The sequence below is a fragment of the Dreissena polymorpha genome, chromosome 10, assembly GCF_020536995.1.
Source record: "Dreissena polymorpha isolate Duluth1 chromosome 10, UMN_Dpol_1.0, whole genome shotgun sequence".
Lineage (NCBI taxonomy): Eukaryota > Metazoa > Mollusca > Bivalvia > Myida > Dreissenidae > Dreissena > Dreissena polymorpha.
The window spans coordinates 40,567,277-40,588,764 of NC_068364.1; the positions used below are offsets into that span (position 1 = coordinate 40,567,277).

At 33.0% G+C, this 21,488-nt stretch overlaps 1 protein-coding gene across 4 annotated transcripts in view; it reads left to right on the forward strand.

Annotated features, from left to right (window-relative positions):
• Window positions 1-551: 551 nt before the first annotated feature.
• Window positions 552-21,488, forward strand: part of LOC127847645 (agrin-like) — a 153,938-nt gene continuing 133,001 nt past the window's right edge. The window contains exon 1 of one of the 4 annotated variants that reach the window (XM_052379681.1): window positions 552-1,092. In XM_052379681.1, coding sequence (XP_052235641.1) covers window positions 591-1,092 — 502 coding nt within the window. In that variant the 5' untranslated portion in view covers window positions 552-590. The remainder of the gene's footprint in view (window positions 1,093-21,488) is intronic. The other 3 variants (XM_052379685.1, XM_052379682.1, XM_052379684.1) reach the window with 3 other exon arrangements.

The following is a 21,488-nucleotide window of genomic DNA, read 5'->3' on the forward strand; positions in this document are numbered from 1 at the left end:
ACTCCCTACTACTACTAGCTACGACTACTACTACTACTACTACTAACTCTACTACTACTACTACTACTACTACCTACTACTACGACTATTACGACTTACTACTACTACTACTACTACTACTACTACTCGTTTTGAAGTATTGTAATTTTATTTTTATGTTCATAGCTATATTTTCGTATTCGATATAGCAATGCACACAAATAATTATCGTAATTTAATGGTTGTCGATTAAACAAGTTACCGACTGATATCTTAACAGAATGTTTATTTTGGTACACACTTTCGGCTCTCGAAACCGCTTTAGGTATAGCATATATTAAAATTTATTAGTACCTCACAAAATCGGATACGCAGCGCTGTAAAAGTTAGGACGTGCGATGGCGACAGGATTATTTATTCATCGCGATAGTGAATCCTTAATTTTATGTAGCCTGTGTGTTTTAATATCATTCATAGCCGGTCTTATATTTATATGAAGAGTGTTCAACTTTGAATCTAGGGTCGTGAACCATCGTTTGGATATTATATTTCTTATACCTAGTTCTGCTAATTTTATAGTTCATTCTTTTCAGGATACGTATTTTTTAAATATGTTTCATAAGCAAGTGACTTGCATTATGTGTTTAAAGTGGAGTTTGCTATTTTTCATTCAATTTGACATAACTGTAATTGTCAGTTGTTATTGTGGTGGTAAGTCTTTAGAAAGAATCGAAAACACAGCTAGTATTGTAATTTCGGGACACGTGAAAGAGATATTAGATGAAAGGTACGAAGGGTATGCAGCACACCTTGAAGTGAAACGAGTTTTCAAAGGAAATGACTTAGTAAATAAAGTTGTTAATAGCAGTGAAAATCAACTTTCACTCGACGTTCCCCAGAAAATACTTTTCAGTGAAAACTACAATAAAATCTTACTCGTCTCCGGATTTCGACTTTCGAATGATTCTGACTGCCAAAGCCATATTAAGAAAGGAGACACTCGGATATTTTTCTTGGAACATACGACGACCCCCGACCATGCATTGAATCTCATTCCGCCAATAGTGGCAATGTCCATGTATTACATTCAGAGGATTAACGCCGCTATTAAAGGTGAGTGTTGATTAAATTGCTGAATTTAACCCATTTATGCCTAGTGGACTCTCCCATCCTACATTGGATAAATTTATTTCCAAAAATTCGGGATGTTTAGTATATTTTTTTCTATATTGAGAATATTTCTTACAGAAATTCCTTTAAGCAAACAGCTCAGACCCTGATGAGACGCAGCAACATGCGGCTTCTCGTCTGGGTCTACGCTGTTTGCCAATGCCTTTTTTTTATAGACGCTAGGCATAAATGGGTTAAAGAAGGTCCATTCGATTTTCTCGGTAGTTAAGAATCGACTCATGTCGTAAGCTGGGCATACTTATTATAAATAATGTAGGTTCAAAGTGCCAATTGATTTACTGTAATAAGAAATTGCATTTATTTGCAACGCATTATGGGTGATGTGTATCCTGCAATATGGTGGGGTACACGATATGTATTCCAGTTGCTCTAGTCTAAAAGGAATACCGACTATGTGTGAAACAAATTTAGACATGAAACGTATCCATGCATATTTACTATTTTTACCTATATATTAATGTAGATGCAATTTTATATAAGTGAAATATTTGCACACAAAAACATATTCTAGTACAATTTAAAAATGTTTTAGACAACACGCCTTTAAAGAAATTATAACACGCACCTTTTATGAGAATTTCACTGCATCACAGTATGATTATCAATGGTGTGGATGTTGATTGTGGTCATTCATGCACATTTTCTCTAAAAAAATATATTTTATTCTCTAAATATCTCGATTTTCTTCTGAAAGAACTTTAATAAGTAAACAAATCTTGAACGGTAAAATTAGAAAAGTTTAAACAGTTACGTTAAGTTTTTTCTACAAAACGTGTCCAGAAGAAATATTCACACGCTATAATCTGAATTAAGTTTGTGTTCCTATAGATATGTATTTAAGTGGAATTTTATATAAGAAATTAAATAACCCTTACTACAAAATCAGGTCTCTTTTTACATATTCATTTTATGCCCCTTTAAACAATTACTCACCTCATTAAAGAACACGTTTCGGTTTAATGACCAATATTGCAATCTGATTTCACGAACATTATCATGACATTATATCAAACCTAATCGGTTTGGTCGCGATCCTAATCTTATAATAGTTGTCAAATTTGAGTCGTACAGATCGCGTTCTAGCTATGAAATAGGATAGAAAACATAACATTATAATTAAACCTTAAGTTAATAGTGTCACAGATGTATTGAATATATTGTGTTTCTGACGCGTATACCCAGTTTAACCAGGTGGTTATTTCTGCGCGTTGTTTTAATAATATCAATTTTATTCAAATGTGAAATAGGTCTTCATTTTGTGCTTCAAAACATTTATTGATTAAAGGGACGCAACGCCCGTAACATAAACCACTACATTACAATAAAGGATGATGTATGCTTAGATTTCCTTTTGATATCTATATACTATTCTAAATAATTGTTAAATACTAGACTCCCGTTTGAATTCCACTTTATACTTAAAATGATTGATTGATTAAAAGCACGCTTAAACGTTGGTTTTTATTTGAAATTCAAGAAATGTTATGTTAATCACAACAATCATAACACTAATTCACATATCATACACGTCAGTCAAACACTAAAAACACGCTTTTGTCATTTAAATAGTCGTCTAAATTGTATTATATAACCTAAAAACACGTCAACTCCATATTGAATTTTACTTATATTTTACGAGTAAATTACAGTAAAACAATTATTATTTGCAAAATACCGTGTGTATTATTATTAACACTTTATTACTTTTAACTGAAAAGTACAGACAACTATCTATTAAACATTCTGGCTCTTTAACAACAAATTTGATGTGAATAGCATCAGCTGAACTACCCCCTATATTATATTTTGAAACTACAAAAAGTTCTCATTTTAACCTACATATTAAAACAAATATTAGGTGTATTGAAAATCCTAACACGTTTGAATAGATGCAATTTGAAAGAAATACAAGGTAAACATTAAGAGGCAAGAACACGTGTAAATAGTTCCCACTTTGAATTAACCAAAAGGTAAAACATTTTGAAGCAACTAGATTTAACTTTTGTACTGCATCCATTCTGAACGAAATACGATCGCCTTTAAGGTCGATTACAACAGAATGCGTGCAGTGTGCGTTGATAACTACCGTTTCACAGATTCATCATGTACAGTTCTGCATTTCAACTGTGCGTCTTTTCTATAAATTGCTATGGGCATTTACATTGATATCTACTTATTTAGATACGAAATTCATTAGAAAAAATCTGCTCAAATCTGTATCATACATAGTGAAGGAAAACCTCGGCGTAGACTGATATATATATATATATATATATATATATATATATATATATATATATATATATATATATATATATATATATATATATATACATATGTATGTGTGTGTGTAGATCCTTCGTTTTATTGTCGACGGATATAAACTATAAAAGAATGATAAAACTCAAAAAGAACTATTATGAACATATTATTTTTTAACGACCGAGTGTCATGTACTTAAGGGCCGTAACCCATTTTGCATACGCAACACAACAGTAAATGTAATACCCTTTGAAACAAGTGAATCTTGGGTCGACGTCATCGTCAATTAACCCTTTGCATGCTGGGAAATTTGTCGTCTGCTAAAATGTCATCTGCTGAATTTCTAAAATTAGCATTTTCTTCGATTTTTTTTCAAAGAATACTATCAGAATAGCAAACAGTTTGGATCCAGATGAGACGCCACGTTCTGTGGCGTCTCATCTGGATCCAAACTGTTTGCAAAGGCCTTCAAAATTCGGTTCCCGCACTGAAAGAGTTAAAAGCGTTAGGGCTTTAAACTAGTTTAACGGCTCGTCGCACCTCATGAATAGTCCAGCAAAAAATCAGGTAATATTTGAGCGCTCTTAGATTTGGTTTAGTTTTGTTTATTTTAGAATTGTAAATAAACATATTGACCTAAACACATATTAATTGTGAATGCTTATTTGTATTTGCATGTTTAAGTATAAAAAAAGTTATATTTAGGAATCTCAAAATATGAATACATCCGGAAAACAAATCTGTTATGAAGTGATTGACGTGCTGACATTTCAAAAGTATATGTTGAATATTTCACAAAAGATACAGTGATTCGAAGTGGAATAGCATATTTTAAGTAGTGGTGAGTTGATTAATCAGATCGTCGACGCGTCGCCAACGAATTGCTGCTGACGTGACGATGACGATGAAAATATCGAGTCGACGAAAAGTTGACGAATTTTTTACCGTACCGATCATTAGATAATTTTTTTACTAGACCATTGCTGTTTACCGCTCAACAGAAACGAGCTTTTTATTGGGTAAAACAACACCTTTAAACCAATCAGCGATCGTACTACAGATGTGTATAGGCAATTCATTTAAGATGTCCGTCAGAGAAGAATTTGTTCCCTTTCCTAAAACATTTAAGAAAAAATCTGAAGTTTGCAACCATTTTTGTGTCAAACCGATTGAACCTACTAAACCAGCGAAGGACGAGAACCTTGATATGAAATATGTGTTCTGTAATAACTGCAGATAAGAGTAAACGAACCATGGTATGTTTACTCTTAAGATAAAATCATGCAAACATACGATATTACATTGTTTATTTTGTCAATTTTCAAAGTTCATCTAGAAGAAATCCTGAATCATATATGTCCTAATTCATCTCTTACTTATACAAATCTGCATTCATTATGTTGTGGTTATTTCTATTGTTACATTCAATCAAGAAACCTCTTTTAAAAGTGAATGATATGGGTCAATTTAATTTGTTGTTGTTATTGGGGTTTAACGCCGTTTTCAACACAGTATGTAACATTGCAGCCACAATATTTTTCACTAATTCGAACACGAAGCAAGATTTTTTAGCATTTATCCATTATTTAATATCAAAACACATAAGGAATAGTCATGATAAAGTTCTTTTTAGATAAAATATAGCAATATAATGTTAATATCAACAAACAACTGGTTAAAATATTAAAAACTTTATTTCTTGTTTAAAATGCTGATTAATCGATTAATCGCTAATGATTGCCTCCGATTAATCATACATATATACATATATATACACACACATACACACACAAACATACATATACACATACATACACACATACATACATACACACACATATACACATATACACATACATATCTATATATACATATACACATAAACATACACATACGCACACATACATGCATACATATATATACATACACACACACACACACACATATATATATATATATATATATATATATATATATATATATATATATATATATATATATATATATATATACATGTTCACAATATACTTATATATAATATACACATATACATGTTCACAATATAATTATATATAATATATATAATGTTTATAAAATAAACATAAAAATTATAATTTATTATAAGCATTAATGTTGCCGACTGGAACACACTGTCTTTTACATTACATCCGAAAGGTTTCGTAGTTTTTAGTCTCTTTATCCACAACGCTTCTCTCATTACACGTTCTTGGCGTCCAGCGATATTAAGCACCCCAGGAAACCCGATACCTTGCGTGTCGTGTAATACCATAGGGGACAGTGCTGTGCATTTTGGCATGAACTTACATAGGGTAAGTAAATTAGAAAAATTATTTTTTTTTCAAAGTCCAATTTGAAACAATTGTGTATTAACATTGATAACAAAGGTATTGGCCTACATGTAGAAAAAATCCTGACAAATTTTCTTAAAAAAATGAGCGAACTGTGGCTCCCTGAAGTAGAAGATCGGACAAAACGGGCCATGTTCAGGCATTTAGGGGAGAACAAACTGCTTTAATTTGCAAGCCTTTACAATAATTAAAAGATTTATATAAACTTTCATATGTCTGCCATAACCTCTCAGTAGGGTTTATCCAGAAAACTATTTATTGTGGAGAAATTTGCGTTTTTAATGACCATGTTGGGAAAACATTGATACCATCTGGGGAAGACCAGGAAACCATATGTGGGCGGTGACTTTATAATTCTTTTTCAGCCATTTTAATGCAATTTCTTTGCTTTGTAGAGGCCTACAGAAAGTGTATGTGGGCACATATGCATTAAATTGTACTTTTAATGCCTTATATATGATCAATAGTGCCTTTTCAACATTCTCGAGTTTTATTTCTTTTTACCAACACTATTTTGGAAAATATAAAGAAAGACTCGACTGCTTCGTCGCATACATTAATTTGTTAGGTACATAAAAATGATGTCTTAATAATTGTATATGGGTTTTTTATGTATAATATTTATGTGGCGTGTTCCGAGACTTTTAGTGCTAATTCGGCAAGTGTCATAATGAGAAAAACTCATTGGAAATGAAGGCGCCTAACGTACGCTTAATTTTGTTTAGATTGCCTTAAGTTTTCTGTCATTTTACTGTTAAGCGTATTTAAGTAACATTAAAATCGGCACAGACTGGCCTTGGAAAGAATTGTCTATCAAACAAAATAATAGTTGATTTTGACCTTTTAATTTCAATGAGCTGACTTGTTACTCCCCTTTTAACGAATTTGGCCATTGCTAGTTTATAGCCGCAAACAAGACTTAAACACATGACGTTGATACCGATTTTATAAGTTTAACCACACAATGTACAGTTGATTACAAGAATAACACTTACCTTTTTCACCGACAAGTTTAATCATTGTTTTGAATTCTTGTAGGATATTTGCTGGAAAACTTAACAGATAAGTTATTAAATGATTAAACTTTTAGTCATTTGTTAAAACATAATGTTTTTGTTATTTTAAGTGTTTAAAGTCTAACGCAATTCTCTATGTGTTCGATGACTAGTTCGTCCACCATATTGTCAATAATAACCGCAAGGGGAGTTAGACAGTATAGATAGATAGATAGATAGATAGATAGATAGATAGATAGATAGATAGATAGATAGATAGATAGATAGATAGATAGATAGATTAGATAGATAAGATAGATAGATAGATAGATAGATAGATAGATAGATAGATAGATAGATAGATAGATAGATAGATAGATAGATAGATAGATAGATAGATAGATAGATAGATAGATAGATAGATATAATAGATAGATGGATAGATGGATAGATGGATAGATGGATGGATAGATAGATAGATAGATAGATAGATAGATAGATAGATAGATAGATAGATAGATAGATAGATAGATAGATAGATAGATAGATAGATAGATAGATATCTGAACTTCTTGAGAAGAAGTTTGATAAGTTATTAATACCACACCGCCAGAAAACACTAAGCATGTTTGCTAAATGCATGTGATATATTTAGAGGATGAAATGGCACAATGCAAAAGCAACTTTTCCTGTCTATTCCACTTGCAGATGTAATAATGCAAGTTGCCAACCAAAATGGGACAAATAAAAGCTCATATTACAGCTAGTTGCTGTAATAAATTTACAATCACAAGCAGTCTTTGATTTTGTGCAATGACAATGATAGATTTTAGAGTAACAATAACTCTCATGTTGATATAATATGTTTGAAAGTTGAAGACATTTTACCTATACTCACTTTATTACAGTATGCATTTTAAATAATTTATATTCCATTCTACCTGTGATCTTAACGGTATGTGTTGAGCAAAATTCATTGATGCATCTACATATGAGCTTTTAGAACCCAGGAAGGGCCAATGTAATGTTTCTTTATCAGAGAACACAGTGACCTTTGACCTAATGGCCAAATAATGAAGTGTGATAATGTAAAACTCATTTAGGTCAGGTGTATCTACATAGGAAGTCTGAAGATTGCAGATGGAAGCATTTTTGTTCTTAAGACAACATTAAAGTTTTCTATTAGAGGTTGAAGTGACATTGACATTTGACCTTGTGATCTGACACTTGATTTGTCCTGTTAAACTCATAGAGGTGCATCAATATATGAATTTTGAAGGCTGTATGTGGAAGCACTTCCATTATACAGTCTATGATAAAGTTTTCTATAAGAGATTTAAGTGACCTTGACCTATGACCTAGTGACCTAAACGACGGTGGGGTGTACACATGTATATATAAAGCTAATAAGGTTGCATCAACATATGAAGTTTGAATGTGGTATGTTCATTTGTTCAAAATTTATTTCATGAAAATCGGGCGGACATATGGAAAAAATCGGGACGGACGTAACATACTGGGACAGGGACTGTCGGGACAAACTCATTCCTATATAGCTCCCCAAACAGACTTTATGGCGGTATAATAATGTGTGTGTGTGTGGGGGGGGGGCAACACTAGCATTGTGATAGCTTTTTTACACATCTAAAGTGGACATTGAATAACCACATTATATATAAGACAAAGGATTCAAGTTTCTGAAATGATGTTGTATGAAAGCCAAATAATATCATTGAATGTATTAAAAAGCATTAAAACTATATTTGTATGCATATGTGCCCACATTTACTTAGTATAGGCCTCTACAAAGCAAAGAAATTGCATTAAATGGCTGAAAATTAGGTTTTTTGTCACGAAAAAGAATTATAAAGTCACTACCCACATATGGTTTCCTGGTCTTCCCCAGATGGTATCCATGTTTTCCCAACATGGTCATTAAAAACGCAAATTTCTCCACAATATATATTTTTCTGGATAAACCCTGCTTAGAGGTTATGGTAGACATGTGAAAGATTGTATAAATCCTTTAATTATTGTAGTGGCTTGCAAACTAAAGCAGTTTTTTCTCCCCTAAATGCATGAACATGGCCCGTTGTGCCCGATCTTCTACTTCAGGGAGCCACATTTCGCTCATTTTTTAAAGACAATTTGTCAGGATTTTTTCTACATGTAGGCCAATACCTTTGTTATCAATGTTAATACACAGTTGTTTCAAATTGGACTTTGAAACATTTAATTTTTCCAATTTACTTACCCTATGTATGTTCATGCCAAAATGCACAGCACTGTCCCCTATGGTATTACACGACCCGCAAGGTATCGGGTTTCCTGGGGTGTTAAGCGTCTCCAGGACCGAGAAGTACATGTTGTCATCGCAGTGACTCGAGTCAAAGTGGGTAGCAATGGGCTTTTCTTTATGCAGGCGGACGTCTCGTAAGGGTTCACTCATGCGTTCTCGGATTTGCCTCTCCGTCTCCCCAACATAAACAACACAGTCACACTTGTTGCATTCTATACTGTATATCACGTTTCTCGTGCGACAAGTAACATTTTTGCATGTGATGTAAGTTATTTTACCGTGTGTGTCTTGAATGTCACTTGTTGTCAGTTTGTTACAGCACGTGCAGTTTGCCTCACATATGTGTGTGATGAAGGTAGCCTTGCTTGTTTTGTTGTGTACCAGGGTATCACGGAGGTTTCTGTCCCTACGGTATGCTACTTAAGGCGGTTTACTGAAAACCTCGCGCATCCTGTCCGATCTATATAGCACGTTTAAATGTTTGTGTACAATGCTGTGTACGTTGGGAAGAAGACTGGAAAACGTGACGACAAGAGGAACTCTGTCGTTTTGCGTTTTTTTACAGTAAATCTGTGCGCGACAGTGCATCTACCTTCTGTAACTGGCCTTCTACGAATTTCCCGCTGTACCCGCGTCTTCTTAACTGCAATTTTAGGTCATTTCTATGTTTGTTGTTATCATCTTCCTATTCACATATTCTTCGTTTTCGCAATCCGAGTCCATACGCTAACGATCTTTTACTGCTAGGGGGGTGGCACGAGTCTTTACGTATGAAGAGCTGTTTGTCCGTGGGATTTACATATAGATCTGTTTAGATACGACCATTTCGCATCCGTTCGGTTGTATCTAGGAAAACGATACTATGCGGACTATACCGAAGGTCGACTTGAATATTTTCGTGTATGGAATTGGCATGTATGGTAAAAGCCTCAAGTTCAGGCGCGGTACCTATCCATATTCCAAAACCGTCATCTATAAACCTCTTATAAAATGCCGGTACTTTATAAGCTGTCATGAGTTCTTCGTCCCACTTCCGCATATAGCTACACGCAATTTTTTTCACAGTTTTGAGCCGATCGCCACTCCATCTGTCTGTACGTAGTTGTTTTCATTTAGACTGAAATTGTTGTTTTCCAAAACTGTCGTGATTACGTCAATGATATCATCAGTCGAAGTGACTAATATTTTCCTTCCTCTGGAGATCCAGTACATAGAGAATATATAATAATTTTCTTTTATATATACTTTGATAATAGTGTTAAAGTTGAGATTTATATTACAATTATTTTTACTACACACATTTAAAAAAAATGACCATAACAACGGGAAAAATAGCGTACCAAGGTGCTCGGCTCCAATCAAGTGACTGATTAAAACGGCAGGGATTGATCATTGGCATTTTTATGTTAAATCTTTTTTCAGTAGTATTGATATGTTAAATTATCTTGATGAATGTGCAAAAAATACCTCCAAGCAATTAAGTAATCTTGTACAATCTGTAACCATGAATAAATACATAGAACAGTGGAAAGATTCAATACAGAGTGAACAAGGTCCATCCCGTACTGGTAGGAACAAACATAGAACGTATCGTATTTTTAAGCATGATTTTGTTACAGAAAGCTATGTGAAATCTAAAATACCCATAAAATATTGATCTGCTTATGCTAAATTCCGGTGTGGGGTGGCACCTATTCGACTAGAAACAGGAATATATGAGAATTAACCTGACAATTAACGGTTATGTACAATTTGCAATTTATCAATCGTGTAATACTTAATTGTACTGCTTATGTTGACGATAGAAATGTCTTATTACGTAAGGCCACATAAATAGACAACAACTTAATTAGTATGTCAGACCAGGATAAATTTAGATTTCTCTTTTCCAACGAAAGTGTTATGTATGAGACTGCCAAAACATGTTACAAAATACTTCAATCTAGAAATGACTATTTGTATTGATAGTGTAGTTGGGCAGTAGAGGTGATCTTTTGTATATACACTGACAGTGTCTTGGTCTTGGTCTGTGTTGCAACCAACTGTGATGACCACCAGTGTACATGCCATGGATTACCATGTTTCTTGATTATACTATCAGATATTGAGATTATTCATTCTTAGTCTTACTTGACCTTACTGTTTTACATAGTGTACAAGGAAACATTATAATTTCATAAAAATATGATATTGTACATATCAGTGGTGCTAATCAATTCATTTCAGGCCTGGTCTGTGGTGATATGTGTTTTATCTACGATTTACAATTTTGGCAAAAGTTACGATATTTCATTTTAGTATCTTAAAATGCTTGTTTTAAGGCTGTTTTAATGTTATAAATGAAAGTTAAGATTAGCACTACTGATATTGCTTTTAGTTAACTGCACAGTTGTTGCATTTTAGAATGCATTATGTATATACTCTCTCCAGTAATTCTGTAATCGTGCTGTTTAAATGCCAGATACATTTACATATATCATGATGAAAACATTGATATTGCATACATAGTATTCACACAATCACACTCACTCACTCACTTACGGAATACATGTAATATCTTTTACCATGGATATGTTCTTTGTATTATATAGACTATTTTTTATAGTCTCTTATAATTCAAAATAAAATTTACAGATGTTGATATACATGTGTTTTTATATCTTATATAGACTTTGTTGTACATGTAAATGGATGAGACTGAAATAAAATAAAATGCATTAAAAAAAAATAACCATAACAACGGGAAAAATAGTGTACCAAGGTGCTGGGCTCTAATCACGTGACTGTTTATAATGGCAGGGATTGATCGAGCTACGCTTGTTCCAGTTAAATCTCTGCGCGGAGGGTGGTCAATCAGGTAATATGGCTTGACGCAATTAAGCTTTTGGGCGACTATTGCGTCACGCAACTTTGATATTCGAAAATTGATTTGCATTTATGCGTACACGAGGGTCGTTGTCGTTAAAAGCGTCTCATGAATGGCAGTGGTACAATTCATTATAGAGCCGTTGATTCCTGTGTACCACTCCAGTGTATGAGCCGCTTTCTGAGAAAACTGGGCATAATGCATGTGCGCAAATCGTCGTCCCAGATTAGCCTGTGCGGCCCGGGACGACACTTTCCGTCTAAATTGGATATTTGCTAAGAAGCGACTTCATTTAAACAAAAAATATCACCAAAGCTGAAAGTGTCGTCCCTGATTAGCCTGTGCGAACTGCACATGTTAATCTGGGACGACAATTTAAGCACAAGCATTATGCCCAGTTTTCCCAGAATTCGACTTATATGAAACTGGTATATACAATCCTGTGTTAAAGCACATGTATACTCTTTGTAGTAAGATTATTAAAATGAATGTAGTGTCGCAATTACAATATGCACAACATATTTCACTTCCTTTACGTGGTGTAGTGTGCCGCCATAGCGCTTGTGTAGTATATTCTCAATTTTATTAATAATACTGTCGGCTTAGCTTAGCTTAGTATACGATGCACGTATACATGTCGTATGATATTTGAGAATATAAATAAACTCTCGTATTTAAAATTTTTATACCGTGACGTTATTTAACTCAAAATATGTACCAACATTTCGCTTCTCTCTTTCATCTCAGTACTCTAATGTAGCAGTCATTTTCTGAAATAATTCAACTGGTTAAAAGACATCCGTATGTTATTATATTTTTGGATGCATGATTGGCTGTGACTGACAATTCTAAATATGCATGTCAGACACGTTTGACCGCACCCACAATGTTCTTACGTAAAAAAGAATTCTTTACAAGAAATATTTCAGTATTTCAAAATAATATCACAATAATGTTGCCATACACGGTCCTCTATCATGGTAATGTTCTCCTTGCCAAACATATTTGTAAGGTCAGTAGGTCTGGGTAAAATAAAAAATATCCGCGTTTTTGTATCAGCTATTGGTGCTTTAAATGTTTGTGTAAAGGAAGTTTATGACACAAACTGAGTGCCCTTCAAAGATGATAAGCGAAAAACACAGTTTATCTGATGAATAATGGAACACACAATCTTCTTCAGAATGTGTAAGCACTTAACATCATGTACAATTATTGTCTTTTTATGGAAACGATTTACGGATCGTCCAGATTTTGTGTTTTTTGGACTTTAATATAGAAGAAACATAACATTCTATTTTACCTAAAATATCCACATGCATACGTGTACAGTCAAACAAGCACAAACATTGATAAATGCTATTGTTAGACACGTCAAAGCGTAATTGAACGAAATAACCAAAGTCAGTCATGTAAATGAACAATTACAAACTGTAACTTCTGAATAATATACCCATCTGTAATATTATACCATTTGGCTTGTTAAAAGATATATTAGGTTATGTCTTTAACCGTTTTTTTTTCATAAACTTTTCACTCGCGTGTATTACTGTTACTGAGCAACATTACCATATTCATCAACACAATAAAAAAAGTATAAGTAAAAACGAGACGTAAACAAAGTAAGACTTAAAATAGAATATATGCATTAATAATAGCTAGTGTAGATATTTGTCCAAAACTTTTAACACACGTGTATGTGTTTTACAGAGCATTATTACCATATTTATCAACACAATATACACACTGATAAGTAACCAAACGAGATTTAAATATTGAAGTTTGACTGAAGTTATTTACAAACATTACTAGTATGTTTTTGTGGATACTTTTTATCAGAAAAAAATATTAATTAATATTCATTTTAGTAATGTGTACAATGATATACAGACCTTTTTGTAGGAATCATGGCTTTGTTATAAGTGACATTTCTGTACGGAATATTGATCAATTCTTCAACCCATACAAAATCTGAAAGCACAACGTAGATCTTATAAGTTGGTGATATTCGTTTTTATTGTTATACCACGCCTGTGCTCTCGCGCCCGTCTAAGCAAATTACATATAAGGCATACGTACATGGAGTCATCACAGATTTTAGGTACGTTTTATCTATTTTGATAACGTCCTATTTTTTTCCAAAATTATACCGACCAGTATGGATTTTCCTTAATAAGAACGAAGAACTCGCTATCGTCTATGTGGTTGTATTATTCGTTAATCAATAGGTGTGCGGTCGTATATAATTTCAATATATTCTTAGACTAAAAAGACCCGTACTAGACAGCTTATCAATACATTCACATTTAATAAATATTGATCAGATTATGGTATGCCTTCATTCAAAAGTCGCTAATTTTTAAAACATCCAATACGGTTACGAATTTTTCTCCAGAACAGCGGTGAATCGTATTGTATTTGTTACTGTCAAAGGAGCTCTTACGATTATTACTTCTGAGGATGGCAATATTGGTTCAGTTCTCGTCGTGCACACGGAAATCGTTGACAAATTGCGGATGTTCTGTGTCATTACAACTTATGGAAGTTAATTATGTTCATGTCAGTGAATAACTTGGCTTGAACAGACATACTAGGCAGAATGGTTTATTTCCCTGCGTGTTGATTCTGTCGTTGGCAAGCCTAGTGCTGATCAATTTTGGGCACAATGCAAAATTGTGCATTTGACTCTACATTTCTGAGATCAAACTTACGTGCTGTACTCCTAAAAACTTGAACGATGCACTTGGACTTACGTTATTTGAAAAGAGGATAGCTTTAATAAAGGAGTATTGTTCTATAGATTCAGTGATATGAGTATATATTAATGTTGCATGTGCGTATGGTAACTGTTAACGAAAGGATGTTTATAAGCAAAAATATTCGTCATTGGGGTCTAACATTATATATATACCATCCGTGAATGCATGTTTAATCAGACACAACTGTACTAACGTGTTTGCTACATTATTGGCACCACGCCATGACAGTTAAGTGTTAAAATAAAACAATGAAAACACGCTTACTTATAACATCTTTGAACAAACATTCGGGTATGAGCAAAAACCATGGTGTAACGACCAATCTTACCGAACTGTCAAAGCGACGCTCATGGTGTCGCTTAAGAAAACATAAGTGGCTTATCGTGCTATCAAGCCTTACCGCGGTTTGGATTTTAATTGCTTGTAGCATGATTTATGTGTTCTCAATTGTGATGCAAAATCAAGGTAAAGTTAACTTTAAAATACGTTATTTTTCCTATTTTTTAAGAAATGTGTAAGTTTGTTATATTAATTTCACACACTTTTCATTGATTCATACCATTAGTAAATATGCATGTTTACCGCATATTTATTAATTTAATTAGCGTTTATGTTTGAAATTGATTTGCACATTCATGTTTGATTTGCGATCATCACTTTAAATTACTATTGTTGGGAGACTTGAAATTATCGCTGAAATGAATTTTCTACTTTTGGCGTTTTTAACTTAGTATTTTTTGTCATATTATTCGTTTAACCTGGTTTCATCACGTGGCATGCATTTTATTTTCATGACGTTAGATTAACGAGATAACTAGGTGCGTTACCGCATGGAAGAAACGTCTTAGAGATATCATACACACATTAAGGAAAGTATTGAAATTAGCCAACAGTGCTTCTTTCAAGCTGTCGTTTACAGGGGTGCCGATTGTTCGGATACATATATTTGTTTTAAAACGACAGATTTAAAGGGGCCTTTCCACAGATTTTGGCGTATTTTGAAGTTTGTCATTGAATGCTTTATATTGATAAATGTAAACATTGGATCTTAAAAGCTCCAGTAAAAAATCAAGAATAAAAATTTAAAAAAGGAAAAAAAGTAGCCGGTACCAGGGCTCGAACCAGTGACCCCCGGAGTCCTGGATTTAGTCTGAAGTAAAAAAGCATTATCCCTCTCGGCTATTCCGCCAGGTATACACAGGTTAAGTATTTTATACGTTATATAAGCAATCTTCGTAGTTTCGTAAATTTAAACGACAACAACAGAACTCCAAATTATTCAATCGTTTCGCGTTGCAACGCTTTATAATTTTTAGGTTTTCAAATCGTCAGAAGATACATATAATGGCTATATTGGACTATGGTAAATGTTCAGTAATACCGTTTCCTCACAAATATCATAACTTAAACGAAAATTTGCGAGTCTGAAACAATTTTTTTCAATTTTGTCAATTTACCAAACCGTGATAAGATCCCTTTAATGTGTAAACTGTTTCGTTAAGAAGTTGCATTAATTGACATATAATGTACCCGACTTTCTGTTTCTGGCTAAGGCTATATGACTGTTTGAGAAACTTGGAGTTATTTTAATATCATTTATAATTTAGATATGCACACTATTTTGTTCGAACGGAACATTGTACAAGATCATATACCAGCATATTCGCTTTTGTAGATTACTGCGCACTTGAATACGTCCAATTTGTGATTTGTTATGAGAGAAAGCTTGCACAAGACTATTTATCAGTGTTACTTGATTAACCCTTATGAGATAACCTCATCAAATGCCAAACCTCATTAGGCACTGTGGCCATATCTAGCAATTATTCCTATATCCTTTTATCTATAACAAAACTGATTAATATCATCAGGAGGACGAGAAACAGAGAGCACGAACTGCAATAACTTTGATATATAAATCGAATTATGTAACATTTGTTAATAATCTAGATAATAACTGGTTATTTTAAAAACACACTACGCATTTAATGGAAGACCTACCCCGTTTCATCGATTAATGATTCTATGCGGACACTAAAAAGATAACCATCTGGATAGTATTTTGTTCTGACTTTGCAGGTATGTATATTTTAGTACAATTGGAAGAAGAATAAAAAAGCACATTGCATTTCAAGTAACGGACTGCTTATATAGTTGCAATCAATTTACGCACATCGATGATTTGTATGTATCACTATACAATACTAACGTACCGAACGAAATACCGTGCCGATAAGTATAACAAATACACATGTTAGATACTAGTATTCATGGATTTGCTTCAATTATAATTTTTTTTTTGTATTTCGAATAAGAAATTCTATATAAGAACGATCAACAAATTAGGATCACACACTTTTCGGATTAAAACCACCACGTTTAGATCCAATATTGTACATTTACCGTATTACGATTTATGATATGTTATAATATAATTTATTTTAAACATAGTTTATTTTAATAAGGTTTGCTGTAAGCTAATACCAGCAAAATCGTGCTTTAATAATGTATCTGCTATTCAAACAACTCGATTTTAGACGTGATCGGTTTGTCAAGACAGGATGTCCACCATGCCAACACTATACAATTAAATCGCACGGTTAAACGAAATTATTAACGGGAAAAAGGGGAAGCGGTATGAAATACCAATTGCAATAAAGTTATAGTAGACCTCAAACTTTGTAGAATCGCTTTAGATTTTCGTTTTAAAAGGAATTATAATCATGAAAAATGTTGCAGGCATGATCTCGCATATAATAATTAGGCGAACAAAATATATGACATATAAGTATAACATACTGCATTTAAAAAATAAATAAAGCATAACTATAGTATGCATAGTAGCATTTGTAATTTATGGCAAATTTATATAACAAAACTTACAGACACACACAATGATATAATAAACTTCTTGTTGCGCATAGCTATAGCATACTCATTATTCCCAAAGATTGCAGAAAAAATACAAGTAACTACACAACTATGCCTTAAAATAAAGATTGAATGTGTTCTTGAAAATGTTTTTTTTATCCTGGTCGCGTTAGCATCCAACTAAATTTACAGAGCATTGTTTGCAAATCAGTATGTGCTTACAAGCCTTAGCTACGGTAAGAACCGCAACTCACTCTGCTAGGGACTATTACCGCTGCCTGTCTGCAGCGGACGACAAATGATTTCGCTCTAACAGTGAGTGTATATACTAGCTTGTAAGACGACATTGGCCAGTCTAGTGTTTGTCATTGAATTCTGTACATATTGGCTGCTTTCAGGGAAAACGGGGCTTAATGCACGTCAAATAAAATTAGCCTGTGCACACTGATTAGCTTGTGCAATGCGCACAAGCTTATCAAGGACGACAACAGCGAACAACTTCAGTGACTTCAGCGCTTTGATTTATCTTGTTTTTAAATTCAGTCAATGATCATAATTCTCCTTTTTTCAGCCGGATGGGGATGTTTTGTATTTTAATGATTTGTATTGGGACGATGAATTAATGTGGAAATGTCTTTTAAAATAAAAAAAGGCAAATCAGCCAGCCTGGAGTGACGTATTTGCTGATTCTTTAGGCTAAGCATGGTATCAATAATGCAAATTTATAAAAAAAATCATTTTACGCGATTTTCAATTAGGTATTTAACAAAGGGTACTGTCATCATTCTTGCGGACCTATTCTTTTCTCAATATTGAAAGGGTAATGCAGATTACTAGACATCATAGAGCAATATTTCTTTTACGTTACATTGAAAAACTCCTCAGCAAATTTATACGCATAAAAATAAATAATGCGGCGATAAAAATCATATAAATATTTATTTAAAAAGAGGCAAAGTTGATAAAATGTATGTATTACATTGACGTATAACTCACATCTGTAATAAAAAATGATACGTCTTGTTTAAATTTCACTTACTTAAGATATGTGAATATGTGGTGAGATAAAATAGTTCGCTCATTAAATTAGTTGTAAGAGGGAAACATTTGTATACAATTAAATCAATGCACGATACTCTTATGTAAAACGTAAATAGTTAAACGAAGTAGGTTATGAATGTTTCATGTTGGGGTCAGACTTTGCGAATCATGGTCTCTATTTTAATTGCATGTGTACTTAAATGGAATTAAAGAGAATTAAACATTTAACAACCTCATACGAGGGTGTCGACATGGGAATATTGAACCAGCTTTTTTATGTTATATGCTGTCGATATTTTTAGTCTTGCAGAGTCGAAAACGCAACTTTGAATTTGCATGATGAAAACTGCAATTCAGGGAAACTATCTATTAGTATTTAAATACACAATCTTGACACTTAACTAATGGGCACAATTGACGAAGTTTATGACTTAAAGATATTTAAGATGTCATAAAATGGAACCTTTTTTAATTCACACATGCTTATCACACAGGCTTATCTCGGGCGACACATGCATTAAACACCCTTTTCACGGAGCATATGTATATTCAGACGATGATCGTTGTATGAAATAAATGCTCTATCGTTTTATAATGATGAAATAATGATTGTTTTTTACAGATAAGTTAATTAATTCTATTTATATTGAAAGTTTAAACATAATCCCATATGGTCTTACACTTGAGATGGCCAAAGTGCACAGATGTCGTTTGAACAAACGAAAGGCCTTTAAGTACTCAATAAATTTTAACATTTGTACAAGTAAAAACAAGAACTGCATAATAAAAGACAGTGAGTATACGCGTTTTATGATCAGTTTAAATTATTTGTGTTAAATATAGTATTGTTGTGATAAGTAAAAAAGGTGTATAAGTGAAACACATTACAAAACTACCAGAATTACAGATCCTATTAATGATACCGAATGTGGCTGTGTTTATCTTGGAATGTCTGTTTTGATGGCAAAAATGTAATTCAACACTAGTCAGACATAAAATGCTGCATTAATTATTGGCGATTGCTATATTATTTGGCCATTTGACCTTGTTGCACTAATAAGAAAACCTGTTATAACCATTTTAAATTGTTTTTTTAATTTTCTTTTCTGATATCTTAATGACGTACAAACCTACGTTTACGCATCAGTGGGCTACACTCTATCAATAGTGTTTTCTCTAACAATTATAGCACCGTTTTTCACCTTACGATTCGGTCATATGCGATTGGAGGATTTCTCTATGTTATATATAAGTTCGTTTTATATTAAAAATAATTATCTGACATAACAAACACAAGCGTATAGATAGATATTTTATCCCATTTTCACCGCGACATTGACAGTATAACACGTTGTGGAATATACTTGCTTGTATTCAACACTGTGGAATATACCTGTCGCGTGCACGGACTACTTTTTAAATGACGTCATGCGATATGCGCTAAAATTAGTCGATATTGTTTGGTTCATTGGTCGAATTTTTAGGTCACCCATTAGAAGAAAATGTGCATATTTTGCAGAAAAAAAAATATGACACATTCACCAAAAGAAATGTTGAAATAAAATATAAAATTACACAATTTTTGTTTTGTTATTTTTTTATTTATATTTAATTTACCACTGAATGATTTTTCATAAGAAACAAAGTCGACAAAACTTAAGCTTCAAAATTATACGACCATCAACCTTTAAAGGGGCCTTTTCACAGATTTTGGCATTTTTAAACTTATTCATTAAATGCTTTATATTGATAAATGTAAACATTGGATCGTAAAAGCTCCAGTAAAAAATAAAGAATAAAATTTAAAAAAGGAAAACAACATTGCCCGGAGCAGGTTTCGAACCAGAGACCCCTGGAGTCCTGCCAGAGTCCTGAAGTAAAAACGCTTTAGCCTACTGAGCTATTCCGCCGGGTACACATTCATGACGTATTTTATACTTTATATAAGCAATCTTCGTAGTTTCACAAAATTTAACGACAAAAACAGAACTCTCCAAATTATTCAATCGTTTCGCGTTGCAACGCTTTATAATTTTTAGGTTTTAAAATCGTCAAAAGATGCGTATACTGGCTATATTAGAGCATTGTAAATGTTCAGTATTAATGTTTCCTAACAAATATCATAACTAAAACGAAAATTCGCGAATCTGAAACAACTTTTTTCAATTTTGTCAATTTACCAAAGCGTGAAAAGATCCCTTTAAATCTAGTCATATGACATAATTTTTCGCCATCCGTATAATGAATCAGCTGATTGATGGCGTCATAAAATGACATACTTATTGCGTCATTTTCCCCATTTTTTTTTGACGATTTATTATAAACGCGACTTATTTCACATGTTTTCTTCATGTACTGTATGTCGACATATCTGAATTGTCAATTGATCACATTTGACTTATTTCGTGTAATGTGCATTGTTTATAACCAAAGCATATAGATCTACTTTTGACATTTAACTTAAATATTAAGAATGTACAACAAGCCATACACATATCGCACAGTTCATGAATAATCTGCTATGTTTGCTTTCCTATTTAATTCACGTTAGGCATAGAGCTGTGTAAAGTATAAGATGGTAAAAATAGCACCACTATGGAATTGGGAACGTCCCATTTTTTACACGGGTATTTTCTACTCATTTATCTGTTGTGTACTGGAATGTTTTCCATTCTTTGTGTATTTATATATTAAATTATTTTTTCGTACAACAAGGGCATTTACCATAGATAAATAAAACATTGTGCAAGTTTAAACATAATTATGTTTGTATGCAGAAATCTGCAAATGCAACCGAATTTACCAACGGCTATTATTAGATAAACTGCTCCGGTTCATTTGAACAGCAGTAATGTATGA